Genomic DNA, 19,690 nt, shown 5'->3' on the forward strand with positions numbered 1-19,690 from the left:
CTAATGAGAATCTGACATGGATACAGTGAAAATTACATATTGTACGTTTAAATATGTGTTTATATAGCACAAAAGGTAATAAAGTGCTTCTCACAGAAATAATAAAATGATAATAATGAATAGTAAATACTGTATATTGAATACAAACAGAAAAACACCCTTGTAAACTTGCAGAGTTCAGAAAGAAACATTTCCCCAGGAGCATGAATGAACAGTTTTATAAGTTGATAGCTATCACCATACTGGAGTTTCTACAATTTTTTGACCCTTTAAAATGAATTACATGTAATGCAGTTAACCCTCTTAACTTCACTTTAAAGGGTATTTACATATAACCTGATACCCATGCACTTTATATCTAAATGTCAGAGCAATTCAGCTTTCTGTTTAGCGAGGCTCAAAGTCCTAGAGCAAAGGGTTAAGAGGTCATTTGGGCCTAAAGCCGTCCTTTTAAAAAAAAAAAATTAAAATCTCTTGTAAAAACAAACATTTACTCATGTGGGCGAACTGTTTTGGTGCTTGGAATGAGTTCACCAAAGTCTTAGGCTAACAACAGTAGTGTAATATATATGAATAAAACAGCAGATACATATATAATAGATGTTTAAAATGAAGTTTTGCTTTTTGAGGAGAGAGACATTTTAAAAACATTGTTTGGACTTGCGCACGAATGGCGTGTCCTTCGTCCACCAGTTTTTTGGGGGGCATTTTAGGCCTTTATTTTTATAGGACAGCTGAAGACATGAAAGAGGAGAGGGAGGGGGAATGATCAGGTCAGAGTCAAACCCGTAGCCGCTGCGTCGAGGAGTAAACCTCTATATATGGGTGCACGCTCTACCAACTGAGCTAGCACGGCGCCCAACAAGGATGCCTTTTTGTATTACTGAAGATTAGTTTTGAGATGCAGCTTAGCACGGTGTGTAAAGTTGTCCTAGTCATACATCTTTAACAAAATTGTGTTTTGTGTAGGCGATCGCAGGGTGATTTAGAAGGGAGAGGAGTAACCATAGTTTGGTTTTACAGATATTACAGTAGCTTTTGGCAAAAAAAGCCTTGGGGCTATGGCGCCCATGACCAGTGGCCTATAGCTAGGCATGGTCGCTGGGGGGTTACACATGACCGTGGGGGCCATGGGGCTGGTGTAATATGTGGTCGCTTGGGGGCTACACATGACCGTGGGGGCCATGGGGCTGGTGTAATATGTGGTCGCTTGGGGGCTACACATGACCGTGGGGGCCATGGGGCTGGCGTAATACGTGGTCGCTTGGGGGTTACACATGACCGGGGGGGCCATGGAGCTGGTGTAATACGTGGTCGTTTGGGTGTTACACATGGTCGTGGAGGCCATGGGGCTGGCGTAATATGTGGTCGCTTGGGGGTTACACATGACCGTGGGGGCCATGGGGCTGGGGTTATTCATGGGAACTGGGGGGTTACACATGTTCATGGAGGCCATGGGGCTGGGGTTATTCATGGGAGCTGGGGGGTTACACATGTTCGTGGAGGCCATGGGGCTGGGGTTATTCATGGGAGCTGGGGGGTTACACATGTTCGTGGAGGCCATGGGGCTGGGGTTATTCATGGGAGCTGGGGGGTTACACATGTTCGTGGAGGCCATGGGGCTGGGGTTATTCATGGGAGCTGGGGGGTTACACATGTTTGTGGAGGCCATGGGGCTGGGGTTATTCATGGGAGCTGGGGGGTTACACATGTTCGTGGAGGCCATGGGGCTGGGGTTATTCATGGGAGCTGGGGGGTTACACATGTTCGTGGAGGCCATGGGGCTGGGGTTATTCATGGGAGCTGGGGGGTTACACATGTTTGTGGAGGCCATGGGGCTGGGGGTATACGCTGGGGGGTCATCAATAGTCGCAGGGGGCATGGGGTTGGGGGTATACTCTGGGGGGTCACACATGGCTGCAGGGGGCATGGGGCTGGGGGTATACGCTGGGGGGTCACCAATGGTCGTGGAGGGCATGGTGCTGGGGGTATACTCTGGGGGGTTACACATGTCCACAGTGGGCATTGGGCTGGGGTTATTCATGAAGGCTGGGGGGCTACACTTTGTTATGGGGGGGAAGGCCGCTGGGGGGCTACACTTTTTTATGGGGGGCATGGGGCTGGGGTTTTGTATGGGCGCTGGGGGGCTACACTTTTTTATAGGGGCCATGGGGCTGGGGTTATGTACGGGCGCTGTGGCCATGGGGCTGGGGGGAGGCAGAGGGGTTGTGTACAGTGTGTTGCCCTGCTCGATGTTTAGAGTCCCAGACAGGACATGGAGGATATCAGTGAGAGTTCGGTCCATCCTCCAGAACTTGTCTTCTTGGTTGGACTTCAGGGCGTTCTTAAGAGCACTGGTTTTAGATAATTTCTCCATTTCTGTGGCGACAGAGTCCAGAGTGATGCAGAGATCCCTCAGCGTGGCCTCCACCATGGCAGAATTTTGGCCCGACCCTTTTTGTTTGATGGTGAGAACGAGTCTCTCCAGTGATTTGACTCTGTCTGAGATTTGGTGGCAGCGCTCCCTGTTGACCTTCACTTTCTCAACAGTGCGGAAGATTGTAAAACACAGGTTCAAGACAGAATCTTCAACGGATGTGTACGGTCCCGTGGCTCTTCTGATTAGATCCATGTTTAGCTGTAGAGACAGAGAGACAGTCAGCTTGGATTAAAATGGAATAGTGCAACAGTGAAGTGAAGTGAACCAGACTGAACGTCTGGATCAATGGAAGTACATTTCCAGGGCAAAGCCTGACATCCGGCATGTTGCCCCACACCTTCCCCTCCCTGTGTGTTACCGCTCTCAAAATCCTTCACTACGGAAAACAACAACAAACTTCGAGCTAGCAAGCCACACACTGAAATTGGATCATTCAACAAGGCAGGCGTGCTTGGTTCTTTCTGGGAATGATTGTAAAGATTTTAAAAGAACATGTTTACACTTTTACTCTCTAACTGGGACGTTTTAACCGATTGGAGGGGATTTTGCTGTGGACGAAGTACACGGCCATACACTGTTAAGAGCTAATGAGGATTAACCAAAAATCCAGCTAATTTAAATAGATCACAGATCAACAGTTAACTTCATTTAATATTGTATGTGGCGTTTTCTTTTGTGGGTTGCAAATATTCCACCAAAACATGTTCCTTCCTGAGACTATTTAGCCGAGCCACCGTCTCTGTGTCCGGAGCTTAGCGCCGCCCAAGACGATTGTGATTAGTTTAAAGAAATGCAAACAACCCAGAGCAGTTTTTTTTCTCCTATCCCAGTGCCGTGGAGATAGAGCTGGCAATGCGAGACTTGACTGAACTAAACTGAAATTAACACAAATCAAATTGCACAAATTCAACTGACTTTAGCTCTAGGGAAATAGTGAATTAAAGATGAACTAAGTCTGGAGTGTTTGACAGCCTCTGAGTCTGTCTGTGTGAGTTTACCTGTGCAGGTTGCAGGCAGGTATGGGGGGTGGAGCCATCTTACCTGATGTTTTGCACCTGGGCCAGCTGGGTTATTTAAACTGACTAATGTTTGCCACAAATTTGTAAAAATAAAGTAAGGCAAATCTATTTGATCGAAGGTGCATTCTGATTGAACGCACAGCCGGGACGTCGTTAGGCCAATTTTAGGGGGGCTGAAGCTATCCTAAAAGGTTCCTAAGCCCCCCCAAAACAATAATAAAACTAAAAAAATTAGATTTTTATTTGTTATTTTTACGGTCCAATCTGTATCACTCACTACTTGCACAGTGATACTATGTCTTCTTTCACCATTCATCTGTTTGTGTCATGGTGTAGTGTGTCTGTTTTATTTCTATTTCACTGTCAACTGGTCAAAATGGCAGACTTTTAGAGAGAGGCTAAAGCGTAATTTATCAAAGCCGCTGTGTTCCTGGCGCGAGGTGCGCGCGCCATAAAATGACGTCACCACTGCTGTCGTTTCCAGCCATGGATGTATTAAGCGAGGGCTCCTCGGGCACCCGGATGGCTCAGTTGGTGGAGCAGGCGGAAGGGGGAAAGAAGAAGAGAGACCTCCTCAAGCTGTTAGGGCACGTGGTCGTGCACCTCTGAATTTTTGTAAGTACTGCGCTTTCAGTTCAACACGGTCGGCTGGGAAAAGCACGTTCGCCTCTACAAACATCTGCATGATTCTTTATATACAGACCACAAGGGGTCAAACAGGGTCAGTGTAACGCTTATCAGTTCAATTTTCTAAGCACAAACAGACATTTGGAAAAACAGAAAAATGGGTTCAAATATCCAATTTTTCATTTTTTTCCACCTTGACAAATTAAAAAATTGGATCTTTAAACTGTTTTTTATTCAGAGGATCAGAAATTGAGAAATTTACAAAATTGCGTCTGGGCTCCAATTATTCAATACTGCAATGGTATTCTCTTCCTCTACTTTGTGGAATATGCAGGTCATTAACTGCATATGGACCAAAAAAAAACCAAACTGACTTTGGGGTCAGAGGTGCTTGCAACTGATGGTTTCGAGTGGGGGGGGGGGGGGGGGGGACGTCGCTAGGCAGAACGAGGGAGAGAATACCATTGCAGTATTAAATAATTGGAGCACAGATGCAATTTTGTAATTTTCTAAATTTCTGATCATCTGAATGAAAACAGAAAATTCGAAAAACAGTTTAAAGATCCAATATTTTAATTTGTCAAGGCGGAAAAAAAAGAATAATTGGATATTTGAACCAATTTTTCTGTTTTTCCAAATGTCCGTTTGTGCTTAGAAATTTGAACTGATAAGCGTTACACTGACCAAACAGCCTTAAGTATGTGGTCAGACAGAGACACCACACTGGGAAAAGAAGAAGCATTTTGCTGGAGAGTGTGGAAAAATCTTCGCACTGGAAACAACAGTTGTGGTGACGTCATTTTAGCATGGGCGCACCTCACGCCCGGAACACCCATGGATGTATAAAGTTAGCTTTATGGTTGCCGCGGTGTTCATTTTAGGGTGTGCACCTCACGCCGCGGCGACCATAAGATTTTGCATAGCCTGGGGGCTAAGACAGTGACGTCCGTGACGCAAAGTTGTTGTTTTTGCCTTGTTATTTCTGCTGATTGATCCACAGAGTAGTATTTGCATTTTTCCGTGTTCTTTTTTTCATACCAAACTGCTTGTTTCACAGCTTCACTCAGCCTGACTTTAAGCTGCTGGTGTGGTTGCTCAGAGCAATGACAACAACACTTAAACCTGAAATACCTGATTTTCTTTTGGCTGCTTCGAGCAACCGAAGGTTTTGAATGCCTATCTTTGAAGGTAATGTGCACATGATGTATCATACTTTATAAACTTAATAAGCACAATACCTCCCTATGAAATATGTATACGTATACAGTAGAATAAGATCTGTATAGTCAACCACTACCTCAAATATGTACTTAAAGTACAGTACTTGAGGAAATGTACTTAGTCTAGTTTCCTCTTATCTTTGTACGTTCACAAAGTCGAGTCAAGTGCATTCAGGAAGAACTGGTCTCTGTGATTTCCCAGAAATGATTCACTGTCAGTTCTGGGAAATTTTGTGTGTAGTATTAGTATATATTATATAATATGTGGATGTATCAAAGCTGTCTTCTAAAACCCATATGACTCCAGATTTGAGCATTTTAAAATAAAATGATTATTTCCCAAAGAGTATATTTGATAAAATATAATTTTTTTTATTTGAAATTCAAAATAGTTTCTCAAACTGTCCAAAAACTGTTGTGTCAATTCAAACATTATTATTTGAATTGGCTGTTTTGTCTCTGTGTCGTCAGACTTCAGCGTTGAATCCGAGCGTTTTGCGACACAATGTACGTCACGCATGATCGGCGTGACAATTTAAAAGAAATATGGAGGGTTAAAGTTCACGATTACTGTCAACTGACAAAATGGATTATAATGTGAAAACTGTCATTTAATTTGGCTGTAATTGTAATCTACGATTAAAGTAGGAGGCCTTTTGTTTTTGGAGCTATTTCAGCATTACGTTGGTCCGTGAGTTTTTTATTTATTGGGTAAGCGGTCTGAAAAAGTTTGAGAAACAAAGATTGATGGAAGGTTCACATTTAATCAAGTCAGGTCCAGATTAGAAGATGTTTTTTCAGGCTTCAGCAGTCTGAATTAGACAAATCAAGAGGACATCTTCATACGTCAAACGTCTTTCAGTACCGATTACAGTCTTTGTGCTGCTGTCGCTCCACCGCAGCTCAACAAGAAAACACAGAGAGTGAATTAGGTACTAAAAAGATTGTAAACTTTGTTTAAAAAAGGCCTTATATTAGCTTCAGATTAACTTTGGAACGTATATTTGCACAGAATGAGGATTGTGTAGATTTTGTCCATCATCACTTGCACTGACATTGAATTTGAAAGGAATCTTTGACGGGAAAAATAATTCATGTAAAACCAGTTTAAATGTTGATATGGGCACCTGACAGCCTGACAGACTTCAAAAGCAGTAAACCTATACGTAAATGTTCCTTTATGTCTTGAGCTAACTCTTCTTCAGCAAAATACATTTAAAAACCACATGGATTATCTGATAAACGTATTAATTGTCACAACAATTAAAAGTGGACAGTTTTTTTTAGCCCATGAAACATTAAGAGAGTTTCACAGGACAGCAGTGATAATGTAAGATCTCAGAAAGAAGCAGAGTTCAGTTTAAAATCCTCAAAATCCTCAAAAGATTCTTTACCTGTTGGCCGCTGCCTGTCTGAATCCAAGTGTGCAAGTCAGAGACAATGACAATTGACAATAACAAAGTGTTCTTATCATGCTTTAACATTTTTGGCATATTGCCAATGGAAATCTGGGTGTGCTCATGGTTTGGTTTGAAATGTGCTGGTGACAGAGACGCATTAGGAAGTGCATTTTCAGAAGTGCTGGGTACAATGACGCATTCATTTATTTTTTCTCTTTTGCACAGGTCATGTTTTGAAAGACGCTGTCCTGTAGCTTACTAATGTAATTAATAAAAATGTATACAAAAATGTGATGATGTCTGACACGTTTTATGAAGAAGAAAGCCTTTAGTTTTCAAAAAGCATTAGACATATGCCCTGGAGGTCAGAAATGTTACAATGAAAATAGAACTCAAAATAACTGCAAACTAAAACTCAATTGGATGAAAATAGAGTACAAAGAAATAACAGGCTTAAACTCAATTTGATGAACATTCATAATAAATAACAGAAAAAATATAATTACAAAATGCCTGACAGTAATTTTGGAGGATATCCACTTGATTGGTCTAGAGCCTCATATTAGATCAACTTTGGAGCGTGTTTGTGCACAGAAGAAGGTTCCTTCTCAGGCGTTTTATCTAAAAGAAATCCACGGCATCTGTGACGCTGTGCAAACGCAGTGCCAACAACGACAACTATGATTTGTTAAGCCTGTTTATCCTGTTCAAGGCTGTGAGAGTTGAAACCCGCTGGCACCAATCACATCGTTGCTCGGCAGCTCAGGAATCTACGGGTAACGTGAGCAGCCAGCATCACACTCTGAGGTGGTGTACAAATCAGGAGAGCGTCGTCCATATGTGTGAGATATGTGAGATTTATAGCCAAAGTAATTCATTCACTTGGATGGAATTTACCTTGGTGTGTTTGATGCCTACAATAAACATGAAGGGAATAAACAACAGAGCAAAGTACTGCAACAGTTAAGAACATAAATATAGAATCGAAATATTGCAATAATGGGGGGATGAAGAGTCTATTAGAGTCCGTCAGTGTGTCAATAGTCCATGAGTCCATCTTCTTCCGCTTATCCGGTAACGGGTCGCGGGGGCAGCAGCTCCAGCAGGGGACCCAAAACTTCCCTTTCCCGAGCCACATTAACCAGCTCCGACTGGGGGATCCCGAGGCGTTCCCAGGCCAGGTTGGAGATATAATCCCTCCACCTAGTCCTGGGTCTTCCCCGAGGCCTCCTCCCAGCTGGACGTGCCTGGAACACCTCCCTAGGGAGGCGCCCAGGGGGCATCCTTACCAGATGCCCGAACCACCTCAACTGGCTCCTTTCGACGCGAAGGAGCAGCGGCTCTACTCCGAGCTCCTCACGGATGACTGAGCTTCTCACCCTATCTCTAAGGGAGACGCCAGCCACCCTCCTGAGGAAACCCATTTCGGCCGCTTGTACCCTGGATCTAGTTCTTTCGGTCATGACCCAGCCTTCATGACCATAGGTGAGGGTAGGAACGAAAACTGACCGGTAGATCGAGAGCTTTGCCTTCTGGCTCAGCTCTCTTTTCGTCACAACGGTGCGATAAATTGAGTGTAATACCGCACCCGCTGCGACGATTCTCCGACCAATCTCCTGCTCCATTGTCCCCTCACTCGCGAACAAGACCCCAAGGTACTTGAACTCCTTCACTTGGGGTAAAGAGTGTGTCAATAGCCCTTTCCCAATTCCTAGTTTGTGCATCCCCAATTCCTCTCGATTCCTCTCCTCGTGTCTTAGTCCCGCCCAAAGGAGATTCAAGCCGAGGAGTCGAGGAAGAGACTCGATGAGAGAGGAGTCGAGGCAACAGGCATTTACAGTTTTTAGAGATTTGGCTCATTTACTCAGACAAACTTGCAATTGTCAAAACTCTAAGTACAGTCCTCACACCACGTGGTCCATTCAGCCCACCACTCCATGTGACCTGCAAAAGGTCATTACTCAATCAAAATAATGAACTCCTGTTTCAAATGTAAATAAATCCATCAATGAATAAATCATTGTGAGACGTGTTTATGGCATTTTGAATGCAGTGGTTCATTTTGAAGGAGATATGAGGCATTTTGTATTTTGTGTGTGCAGTTTTGGGACTTGTGTGTAGAGTTTTGAAAAGAGGAGACATTGTTTTGAAAGCAGTTGTAAAAATAACTGTAACCCACCCTGTGTACAGGCCTGGAGTGACAGCAAGTCTCTCGTACAGTAAGTGGGACTCGTCTGACTGGATTTTCTGAATAGTTGTGTAATCAGTAGTATCAGGTCTGTAAAAACCCTGATTGAGACGCATATTCTTTTTAAGATTATTTTTTGGGCATTTTTTTAAGGCCTTTATTTTTGACAGGACAGCTTAGACATGAAAGGGGGAATGACATGCAGCAAAGGGCCACAGGTCGGAGTCGAACTTGCGGCTGCTGCGTCGAGGAGTAAACCTCTATATGTGGGTGTGCGCTCTCAGGTGAGCTACCCAGGCGCCCAACAAACACATTGGGAAAAAGGCCTTATTAGAAATTTCCAAAAGGAATATGCTGTTTAAATGAGTAGCAATAAATCCAGAATAAAGTCATATTCGGAATAATTAGAATATTATAGAATATTAGTGTGCATGTAAACATACTCACTGTCTGTTATTATCTTATTTACATAGTAATCATCTGAAGAGGCATTCAGAGTAACACTGACCCTTACTGTCAGAGCTGTGGAACTGCCCGTTCCAACCTCCTACCTTCAGTTATAGCACTTGCTTCCTGCTGATCTGATCCATTAACATATTCTGTGTGGCTGTTTTATGCGTTTGAACCAGTTTTTTTTTCTCTTCCCCCTCCCCTGTGCAGCCCAGTGATGCAGGTCATTGGTTCCCTCAGGTTTTGAGTTGGCCAACAACATTCAAGGCCTTTCATACGGTCAATAAAAGGAGCACACCTGAGGAGTTCACTCTCTCTGATCTCTCTGCTACCTGAACTGTGGTTGCTTTGTGTTCAAACTTTAAAACGTGATAACAAAAAGAGGTTGAGGACTGTAGTTGAGTTAGGTTACGATGTACAGCTTCTTCTCAGGTTAATCTTTGTCTAGATACACCAGGTTTAGTGGGCGGTGCCCCCCTGTACATTTTGTTAGAGAAGCAGGCTAGGTCTTTTTGGTTTGTGTTTTGTTCTAGGAGCTAGATATGGGTTCGGCCTATTTCTGTCATATTTTAATTTGTTTGTCACGACCTCCAGGTCCTATCCTCCTCCACATTTTGTTTAATTTTCACTTCCGCTTTCACTCATTTTCGTGTTTTTGTAACAGTACCTATGGAGGTGGATCCTGTCTAACTGGATATGTTGCTGTAATGGAATGAAAGGAAACCAGCCTTTATCAAAAGAAGTCCTGAAATTACTACACAACAAATTACTATTTCCTCTCCCCAAAATCTATAATATATAATTCTATAATATAATTTGCCAAACAAAAAGGTTTCCTAAATCGGTGAGAGATGGAAGAATTATACTGTATGTGCATAGTTTCAATGATTGTATGAGAAACAATAAAAAGACTCTCTCACCCAATTACTATGTAAGTATGTTGTTTAACAGTAATTAATTTACTGTTAAACAACATACTATCTTTCAGTCTACATAAGGACCATTTATGGTAATCATGTCATCAATATGACAGTGTAAACAATGAAAATGACTGGCATTTTATATTTTTCTTATTGTTAATAAATCTCATGAAAAGACAAAACTCAACGATGTGTTAGTCGGATTTTTTTTAAATGCTTTCTGACTTCCTGTCTGAGGCTCTCAGCTCCAAGCCCATTGGTTCCTGAAAACATCAATCTTTAAAAACCCTCATCAATGTATAGTTTATTTTTTTAAAGGCTCTAAAACAACTCATCACTGTAGTTTTTATCAAACGTTACTCAAACGGGAGAAAGATTTGTTGGACTATTTTGAGTATGGCAGCATTACTGTATCTTGTTGGATTTTTTGAATACATATTTTTACGTAATATATATACAGTAAAGCCTTTTAAAACCACATGTGATATACATTTAAAGAATATTTCCATTTTTGGGAAATGCCTATTTGCTTTCTTGCCTAGTCTTGTTTTTGTCCACATTAAACAACTTATTAATAAGTTAGCTGCTGCAACGTGATATCATGACTTTGCGTAAACGTACACGCCTACTTTCTGAAGCAAAGTGGTGTGTGTATCGGTATCACCGTGTATGTCTACGCAAAAGAACGGGACGTTGCATTTGGAGTTTGGGTTGGGTTTAGGAAAAAAAGAACACGGTGGTTGGATTTAGGAAAACAATAATGGGACGTGGGCCAACAACGGCACGGTTGGGTTTAGGAAAAGAAGAAAGCAATGGTTGGGTTTAGGAAATGTGACATGCGGGACACGATCCCCAGTCTCCTGGGTGAAAGTCCTGTGTTTGACCCAAGTAAGTCAATGGAGGCCAAACAGCATTGATAAACACGCTAAAAAGCGATTATGCGTCTTGATAACACGCCTAAATGGCATAAAAATTGGCGTGTCATACATACGCTGCTTCTTGAGATCAGTCTGGCTGCTGAGACACTAGTGGGAGATTGTGTTCCATTTAGACAGAGACAGACTACTTGTTTCCAGTCTTTATGCTAAGCTATCTGGCTTCATATTTACCGCACAAATACCAGGGCTTTCGATCTTCTCAGCTATTTCTCTGCCAGAAGGCGAATGAGTCTATTCCCCAAAATGTTAAAACTATTCCTAAAGGTGAATGCTGGTTTAAGTAAAACTGGATAAATGCAGTTGCTGGAACGTTTATATTACCTTGATGTTAAATAAGCACTGAGTGAGTGTCACGAAACCTGAAACAAATCCAGTGCACCATTGTGGCTTCATTGATGTGTTATCAAGCGTACGCCGTTGTGACAGAGAGTTTGTAGATGTGGTTAATAATTATTTTCCAGCTGATATCTAAGAATCAACAGAAGAAAAGCAGCGGGCGCCTTCATGTCCTCCACACTGAACTGCAGTCATGCTGCTGAACGCTCTGCTCTTAGTGTTGAGCTCTCAGGGCGTCTGGACCAGAAAGTCTGAACCTTCCCTGGATGAGGCGGACGCGGGGTTCTTCAGGGGATCGGACAAATATGACTTTGCTGTGGAGGTTCCTGCTGCGGGGATGGAGTGTTTCTGGCACTTTGCTCACCAGAGTGGAAACTTCTACCTGACGTACATGGTGAGAGTTTTCACTGTTTTCACCTGCACGATGGGTTTCATCTTGTCTGCATAGATAAATGTTTGTAATCTGACGTATACTGTCATGAAACAAATGCACAGTAAAGTTTGTTTCTGTGGCTGTGTACCTTTTGTCCTCAGGCTTATCGCATTAACTTTCAATGTCATCCAGTTTGACTTTTAAACACGGAAATTGTTAGCCTGACAAGCCAGACCCACATCAAGATGTTGGGTCTGGGAACTCACCATTGGCAGGGCTCAATCCGAGGGGCGGGACAAACGATTGTCTTTCAAATTCCCTCTGCACGCAATAGGATAGCTCTACAACCAACCAGTATCCGGTCGGCAAAACTCTGAACACATCTTCCTTTTTTAAGAATGACTTCAGTGCCATTTGTTGTTCTTTTCTCAAAAGAAAAGCTGAACTCCAAGTCTTCCAGAGTCGCGGCCAAAGCCGATTCCAAAGACCGCTGTTCCCAGCGAGCAGCCATCTTCTTTGTTTTCAGGTAGCAGGGAATTCACGCGGAACCGTCGCAACTCTGCTGTCATTATGTTAAGCCCCGCCCACCAACTCTATACACGATGTGATTGGCCTGACCAGAGTTTGGTTTTTCCAGCTCGCAAGCCAACGGAGAGTTGCTAGACTGACCCTGCCACATTTACATTTGCTGCCGCTTGGGTGCGATTTCTAGGCTACAAAATTGTCATTCTTCCCATGGGATTAATGTGTGCAAAAGTTTTCCCATACCTTCAAGAAATAAAGATATGTGAATACTCTTTTAGTTGAAGGTCCAGTGTGTAGGATTTAGGGAAATCTATTGGAAGAAATAGAATATTATATAAGCTATGTTTTCTTTAGTTTATGATCCACTTAAACTAAGAACCGTTGTGTTTTCGTAAGCTTGGACTGAGCTGTTTATCTACATACAGATAGGGTCCTCTTTGTGGATGTATATTAAGAACTGGATACAGCGTCTGAGGCGGAGCCTTGTTCATTTCTATGAGAGTTACTTAGCTGAGCATGAAGCCATCATGGAGCCAGTAATCACTCGGAATATCGGCGCTGCTTCCACACTGTCCGGCCCATAGAGCAGGCGCATGAGAGACCTCCCCTGCTAAGCCGGCTATTTTAGGTTTAGGGCTCAGCTAACTTGAATGGGGGTTAACTGATTTAAACTGGCGGCTCTAGACTTTCCAAATGTTATCTGATAGTTAAACTAGTCATTTCACGGGGTTTGTGATGCATCCACTGATTTACAGACGTCTCTTTCCGTCATGTAAGTCTACGGGGAATAGTGTTTTTGGGCCAGAGGGCATCATGTGATGAACAGAAGTTGTAATTCCACAGTTTGGCCACTTTATTCAATTTGCTTTAAAACCTGGAGCACTTCCTGGGTGCCTGGTGCACAGACCAAACTCTGGCTCTAGAGAGGGCCGTTCACATTTAGGCATTGGCTACCTTAGTCCTCCTTCACACTTAAACACAGTTGAAGTTTCAGTTGGTTGCAATCTGCAACATCACCACTAGATGTCACTAGATCTACACACTGGACGTTTTTAAAGTACCTGTTTGTGTAAGATATACAGTATCAGGCTTTAATAACACAGACAATATCAGTTATAGTTCATGATCATGATCTCATGGGGACTTGCTTAATATGTGAACACAGGTTCAGTGGGTAACAGGGATGGCCAGTGATCCCCAGCTGTTTGTGACGGTCAACTCGCCACAGGGTGCTCTCATGGCTTCAAAGAACGAGGCCGTCGGTCAAATGAACTTCCAGACTGAGGTGACAGGTAGGATGATCAGAAATACATATATAATTGAGTTCTGGTGCGACATATTTCATTTTCTCTCTATGATCTTGGAGGTCCAGATAGAGCCTGACCCTGTTTTAATAGTTGTGGGTATATCTAAAGAGTTAAGGAAATTAAGAGTAGCACAACAGCGTCTTCTGGCATATGGTGTTATAATCACGAAAAAAAGTAAGATAAGTTATCTTACTTTTTTGGAAAAAGAAAGAGGTGCCCTCCATCAAGCACTGGCTGACAGAACTGATCGATACTAATATAATATTAATATAAAGATTAATAGAGATAATTAGATTCATTCTGAAGGACAAGCTTAGAGACTTTGAGAAAGTTTGGCTTCCCTTGGACTCTTATCTTGACAGAGAAGGCCATTAAGACATGAGTAAGAATACACTCCTGGGGTGGGTAACTGAAGAAAGGGATCCTGAGAGGGGTTAAAGGGAGGGGGTGTAAGCTGTGTCTTTTTTTTAAATTTTTTTTTTTTTAATGTCTGTCACTGTTTCTGTTACTATTTGTATGATGTCTGTTGCTGTTTTTTGTTGTGATGATCATTCTCAAAGAAACATGTAAATGCCATGCAAACTTCATTGTTGAATGATAATGTTTCACAATAAACATATTTGAAAAAGAAATACATATATACATTCAATAATTATATTCCGTCTGTGAAGTAACTGCAGTGTCCTCCCAACAGGTTTTTACCGGTTGTGTCTTGGGAACCACAACAACCAGTTTGGAGGCATCAGGGTCTTTGTGAACTTTGGCGTGATCTACGAAGGCTTCGAGGAGTCGAAGCGAGAGATGGAGGAGGGAGAGATGGTCCTCAACAGCACTTTGGCCGGTATTGAGGTATTTGTCTGACTTCAAGTCTCTGGGATTTAAGACATAGTTATGTTTAGTACAGTCAGAACCAGTTTTGCTGGAGCTGAATCAACAACGTTTTACAAAAGATTAAACAGCCATTTCAGTTTTTACTCAACAGAATATTTCAGGGTTTTGTTGATTGTCACAGCATAACCACAACTCTGGGAAAACTTGATCATTACGTGTCTAGGCTTGCAAAGTTTGGCTGCCCATGCCTTTGAATCTAAAGAGCTTGGTTTGCCAGGCTACAGGCTAAGGTGATGCCCTACCTGTCCCTTGGTTTGCTGTCGCTTCACTCCATCTTCCGACAGGCGTAGTCATTGGTTGGTGTTGATCACCCTCGATGCTCCGGTCACAGTTCATTCGTAGACATTTAAGACTCAGGCATTAAAGGTGCAATATGTAATGCTGACAGCTAGTGTTTAAAATAGTTAATGCAGTACAAATTCAAAATAGGCCAAAACACAAACAGAAATTCCGTCACAGAACGGAAATTTCAAAAGGAGAAAATACTGGCATTAGCATCGTTGTAAGAAAAGATAGTATTTCAACTTAGCATGTTCCCTTAATATCTGATGATGCATTGGGGTCATTTTTGGATTTATTACAGTAAATATATTACATATTGGACCTTTAATATTAACACAACGAATTTTCATTACAGCATTCAGAAACACATGGCTTTCTCCTCGACTGTCTTTAAGTCTCAACTCCCTCGCAGCTGCTCACAATGTCCCCGTCTGTAGCCTACCACTGCTCTGCGGTGAGATAAACCACCCCCACCTCAGCCTGGCAAACCAATAGGATTGTGCCGTGGCATGAGCTATTTCATAAGTCTCATCATCTCTAAATTATCATAATTTAAACAGCATGAGAAAATGGCACTCACTTTCCACTTCATCCAAATCACAAAGCAGTCCTTCATTTTAATTTTGGCTTTGATAGAATTATTTCATGACATTTTTCTTCAAAGTTAAAGAATAACTTTTTTAAATTAAAGTTAACATTACAGTTCAATTTATTCCTATTTGTAAACAGCAGATACACCTCCTCAAATGTTGAGTAAAGTTTTTTTCATGGAGTACTGCGTGACTCTACCTATCATCTAAAGCCTGTTGCATACTATGACATGAAACTCTACAGTGTACCATGTCTGCTTTAGGAGAGTGTGCAGAAGCTCCAGAATCAGATCTTCCACATGTGGCGTCATTACAACTTCGCCCGCATGAGGAAAGGGAAGGATCACTACCTGCTCCTGTCCAACTTCAACTACGTCACTTGGTGGTCGGCGACCCAAAGCCTCGTCATCCTCCTGTCCGGATACCTGCAGCTCTGCGTCCTCAAAAGACTCTTCCGTACGGACTCCAGCCGGCCGCGATGCTGAGAGCAGAACATTCGGACGTCTTTTTGATCGCTGCTTTGATTCTACTTCTACTGTCTCATATCAGATTTGTATTGATGCATGTTTGGAAAAGATGCACGCTATCTGAAGCTAGAGACTGAATCACTTCTTTGATAAAGAGAAATTTGAGGCCTAAAAATTCTTTCTTGTTCTTTCTTCTGTTTATATAGCCACCCTGACGTTTTACAAGTTATTGTCCCTAGATAATATACATACGTATATATCATATATTTTGATGAGTTTTAGGGACTGGTGAGGTTTAACTATAGCCTAATAGCCTGGTCTGGTGTATCCGGTACCTTCTTCCCGACCAGGGAGAGAGAACAGAGAAAAGACTGTTACCCGGGTGGTTTGGATCTTTAATAATTCTCCTGGCATTTTTCTTGCAGCGCCTGATGTAAATATGCTTTAGGCAGGGGAGGGCACCGCCTATTGTGTGAACATCATTCATGTATGATTTGATCCATTTTCACTTTTGATTTCTCAGAAACCTCACCCCCATACCACTGCCCCAACCGCCTTCACAAAGGTGTTTTCTGTGAAATGTTCTTTATCTTTTTGACACTATTAATGAATTGTATCGTCATAAAAGGTATAGACTTACAAGACACACTGATTGAGATTAATACAGTAATTGAGCAACATTTCGATGCTTAGACAGAGGGTTGACACATGATACTAATTCTGTGTGTAAGACGAGAAGAAGGAGAGAAAATAGAGGGAAGTAAAACAAGGAAATAAAGTTCCTGATGAGATCAGTTAGAGGCTGAGCTGTCACATCGATACAGACACAGTTACTCTGCATTAGTCCAGTTATAGACCTGCATATGTCTCCAGTTTCTTCTTTCTAGGGCACGTTCACACGCAACAGTGTGAAACGGTGTGCAACGGGCTTTGAGTTATGTTTTCTCTCGTTTGGTGGGTGTACGATCCATTCCATTCTGAATAAACAAAGCGCAGTTTACTTGCTTCGTCCTTGTTGCATTATTCATTAAGATCATTCTAAAACACATTCACGGGCATAAAAGGCACTTTGCTTGCTAGCAGTCGGCTGGAGCGTGGACTGCATTACTACTACATTCGCACCGTAGACTTAGACTGATTCCCACGCTATACTTTGTTTTCACTACCCAGAACACACCTGCCCAACTATGTCACATATACGCATTTTTCCAACAAGCCGCCAGGGGGAGTCAGAGATTGCAACAGGTGGATGAAGATTAGAAATGTGGCTGGAGAGGAGGGACAGAGAGACAGAATGTCAAGCAGCCAATTGGCCCGTGAATGTGTACTACTGTGAGTAATAAAGCCTGAGTTCATTGCTGCAACCAACCAACGCCTCACTGTTTTGAGCTTCGGCTCTGTTAACCCAGACCACTAGACGCAAGTTACCTGCCACGAGCCAAGTTATTAGGTTGAGACCAGCTCACTCCCAACTATGGTTCGGAGCGTGGAAGCTGTAAAGGTAACAAACCACACGCCCTCGGACTCTCCCTGCTTTCCCCACCTGCTCACCTGTCCCCACTTTCCTCATCACCCCGCCACATATTTAAAAAGTGCCTACTGGATAAAGGTGTGCAGTATAAAGAAAACAAAACCGTTGCTGTGCTTTTATTCCTTCCGTTGCGTGTGCTGTTCACCCGAATGGAATGGTCCTTTTTTTCATTACCGCATTTTCAGACACTACAACAATTTGACTGTGAAATTGGAAGTTGATTCAGGCTCCTTAGAACAAATCATCGAATAGTTGACTATTCTTTGCACAATCGCAGGTTGGAGCATTCGTATATTTTTCTTTTTAAGGCCATACTGTGTAAACTGCCTCCTTACTTATGTTGTCTCCTGACTCCTAAAGTCACCACCAGGAAATGTAATCTTCGATCATATGGGCAAATCATGTATGACATTCCCCGAACGCAAACTGTCTTTGGTGAAAGTGCCTTTAAAGTGTTTGCACCCTCATCCTGGTATAAATTGCAGAACCATCTTAAATTAGACTGACCTACCAACAATGACACAGTTTAAAATTAGGATAAAGGACTATTTGAGTACTAAATACACATGTGCTGTTACTGGGCGCTGCTGGTGATTACATTGAGATGATGTTAAATTGCCAACTGTCTTTTTCTGTTTTATGTTGTCTGTTTTTTTACTGTATATTTTAAATATGGAACTACTGTATTGCTGTCTTGGCCAGGACTCCCTTGAAAAACAGATTCTGAATCTCAATGGGATTATTTCCTGGTAAAATAAAGGTTAATAAAAAATAATAATAAAATTCAGGGTCACCCCTACAAGATATACATGTGAATATAAATATATCTAAGAAATGTGATGATCAGGTCATGCAACTGCTGAATTACTGGCAACTTTTTTTGGTCCAATTCCGGCACTGGGGTTCAGTCTCTATCCATGTCAAGAAAGCAGTAATTAAAAACAATCGAACACAGACTGCTGTTTTTTAAAAGGCACTCTGGTGGGAAAAATGTCAGAAATACTCTGCAGAAGTCACCCTGAAGACGTAACATGCAATCTGCTTTCCCTGCTGGTTCTCAGATATGAATTCTTGAACACTTGATAACATATCACTGTAGACAACTCATCACTGTGCTCTAGTTCAGTCAACCATAAAACTATTCACAAAATCCAGCGAGACAAGTCCCAGTGAGGCACTTACTGTACGAGAGACGTACTGACACTCTAAGCACGCAGACAGGGTGGGTCCAGGTGGTTCAAACAACTCCCCCCCCCCCACACAGCCAAAGGTCCATAATTTAAGTCCATTTTTTAAATTATTATTTATATTTTATTATTTATTACAACAAAGGTCCCTAAATGTATTCTGTTGTTAGAGAGGTCTTTAAACTTGTGGACTGTGTGTGTGTATGTGTGTCTGTGTGTGTGTGTGTGTGTGTGTGTGTGTGTGTGTGTGTGTGTGTGTGTGTGTGTGTGGACTGAAAAAAGGTGGTACATGATCTTGGTAAGCAATTTGACCACATTGTAGTAAATATATTTCGGTGCATCAAAAAGCGTGCTCATTACAGTTTTTTTTTTTTTTTTTACAACTGCTTGCACACATTTTCAAAAACAATGTCTCCTCTTTCCAAAAGTTTACACAAAATTCCCAAAACTGCACACACAAAATGCCTCATATCTCCTTCAAAATGAACCACTGCACTCAAAATGCCATAAACACGTCTCAATGCATAAACATGCATTTCTTGTCCTGCCTATGCACCACCTGTCTATACCTGTTTATACTTGAATATCACATTGCACTTTTCTGCTTTTTTGCACTTCTGGTTGGACGCAAACTGCATTCCGTTGTCTTTGTACTTGTACTCTGCACAATGACAATAAAGTTGAATCTAATCTAATCAGCAGTAGCTAGCTAACAACTATAAGCAGTGACAAGTGGTATTTCCTCTAGCTTTAGTTTCCTTTTTTCGTCTTATATGATCCACAAACAAAAAAGATGTTGGGTCAGTTTACACAAAAGGGTACGCCATGTCTCCCGGGAATATTATATAATCTTTTTTCCTCCTCAGATGGATAGGTAATAGCTTCAGTATTGCAGATATGTATCATGTGTGCGGGCAAATTCATTAATTTTATGGCAAGAAAACTTACACAAGTCATAAATTCAAAAAACAGCCTTAATCACCATATCACCATATCTAC

General features: G+C 42.0%; 2 protein-coding genes across 2 annotated transcripts; one reads left to right on the plus strand and one right to left on the minus strand.

Annotated features, from left to right (window-relative positions):
- Positions 1-190: 190 nt before the first annotated feature.
- Positions 191-6,820, minus strand: LOC116036360 (mucin-2-like). The gene is made up of 2 exons (XM_036003639.1): positions 6,701-6,820; positions 191-2,638 (listed from the first exon to the last, which is right to left on the minus strand). Exons 1-2 carry the CDS (start codon positions 6,797-6,799, stop codon positions 986-988), a joined length of 1,752 nt encoding a protein of 583 aa, XP_035859532.1. The 5' UTR covers positions 6,800-6,820; the 3' UTR covers positions 191-985.
- Positions 6,821-11,490: 4,670 nt separating this feature from the next.
- On the plus strand, positions 11,491-16,199 carry LOC116036356 (transmembrane emp24 domain-containing protein 6). Its single transcript, XM_031279887.2, has 4 exons — positions 11,491-11,932; positions 13,602-13,728; positions 14,438-14,592; positions 15,770-16,199. Exons 1-4 carry the CDS (start codon positions 11,732-11,734, stop codon positions 15,989-15,991), a joined length of 705 nt encoding a protein of 234 aa, XP_031135747.1. The 5' UTR covers positions 11,491-11,731; the 3' UTR covers positions 15,992-16,199.
- The last annotated feature ends 3,491 nt before the right edge of the window (positions 16,200-19,690 follow it).

Source organism: Sander lucioperca, chromosome 7, assembly GCF_008315115.2.
Source record: "Sander lucioperca isolate FBNREF2018 chromosome 7, SLUC_FBN_1.2, whole genome shotgun sequence".
In the NCBI taxonomy this organism is placed as follows: Eukaryota; Metazoa; Chordata; class Actinopteri; order Perciformes; family Percidae; genus Sander; species Sander lucioperca.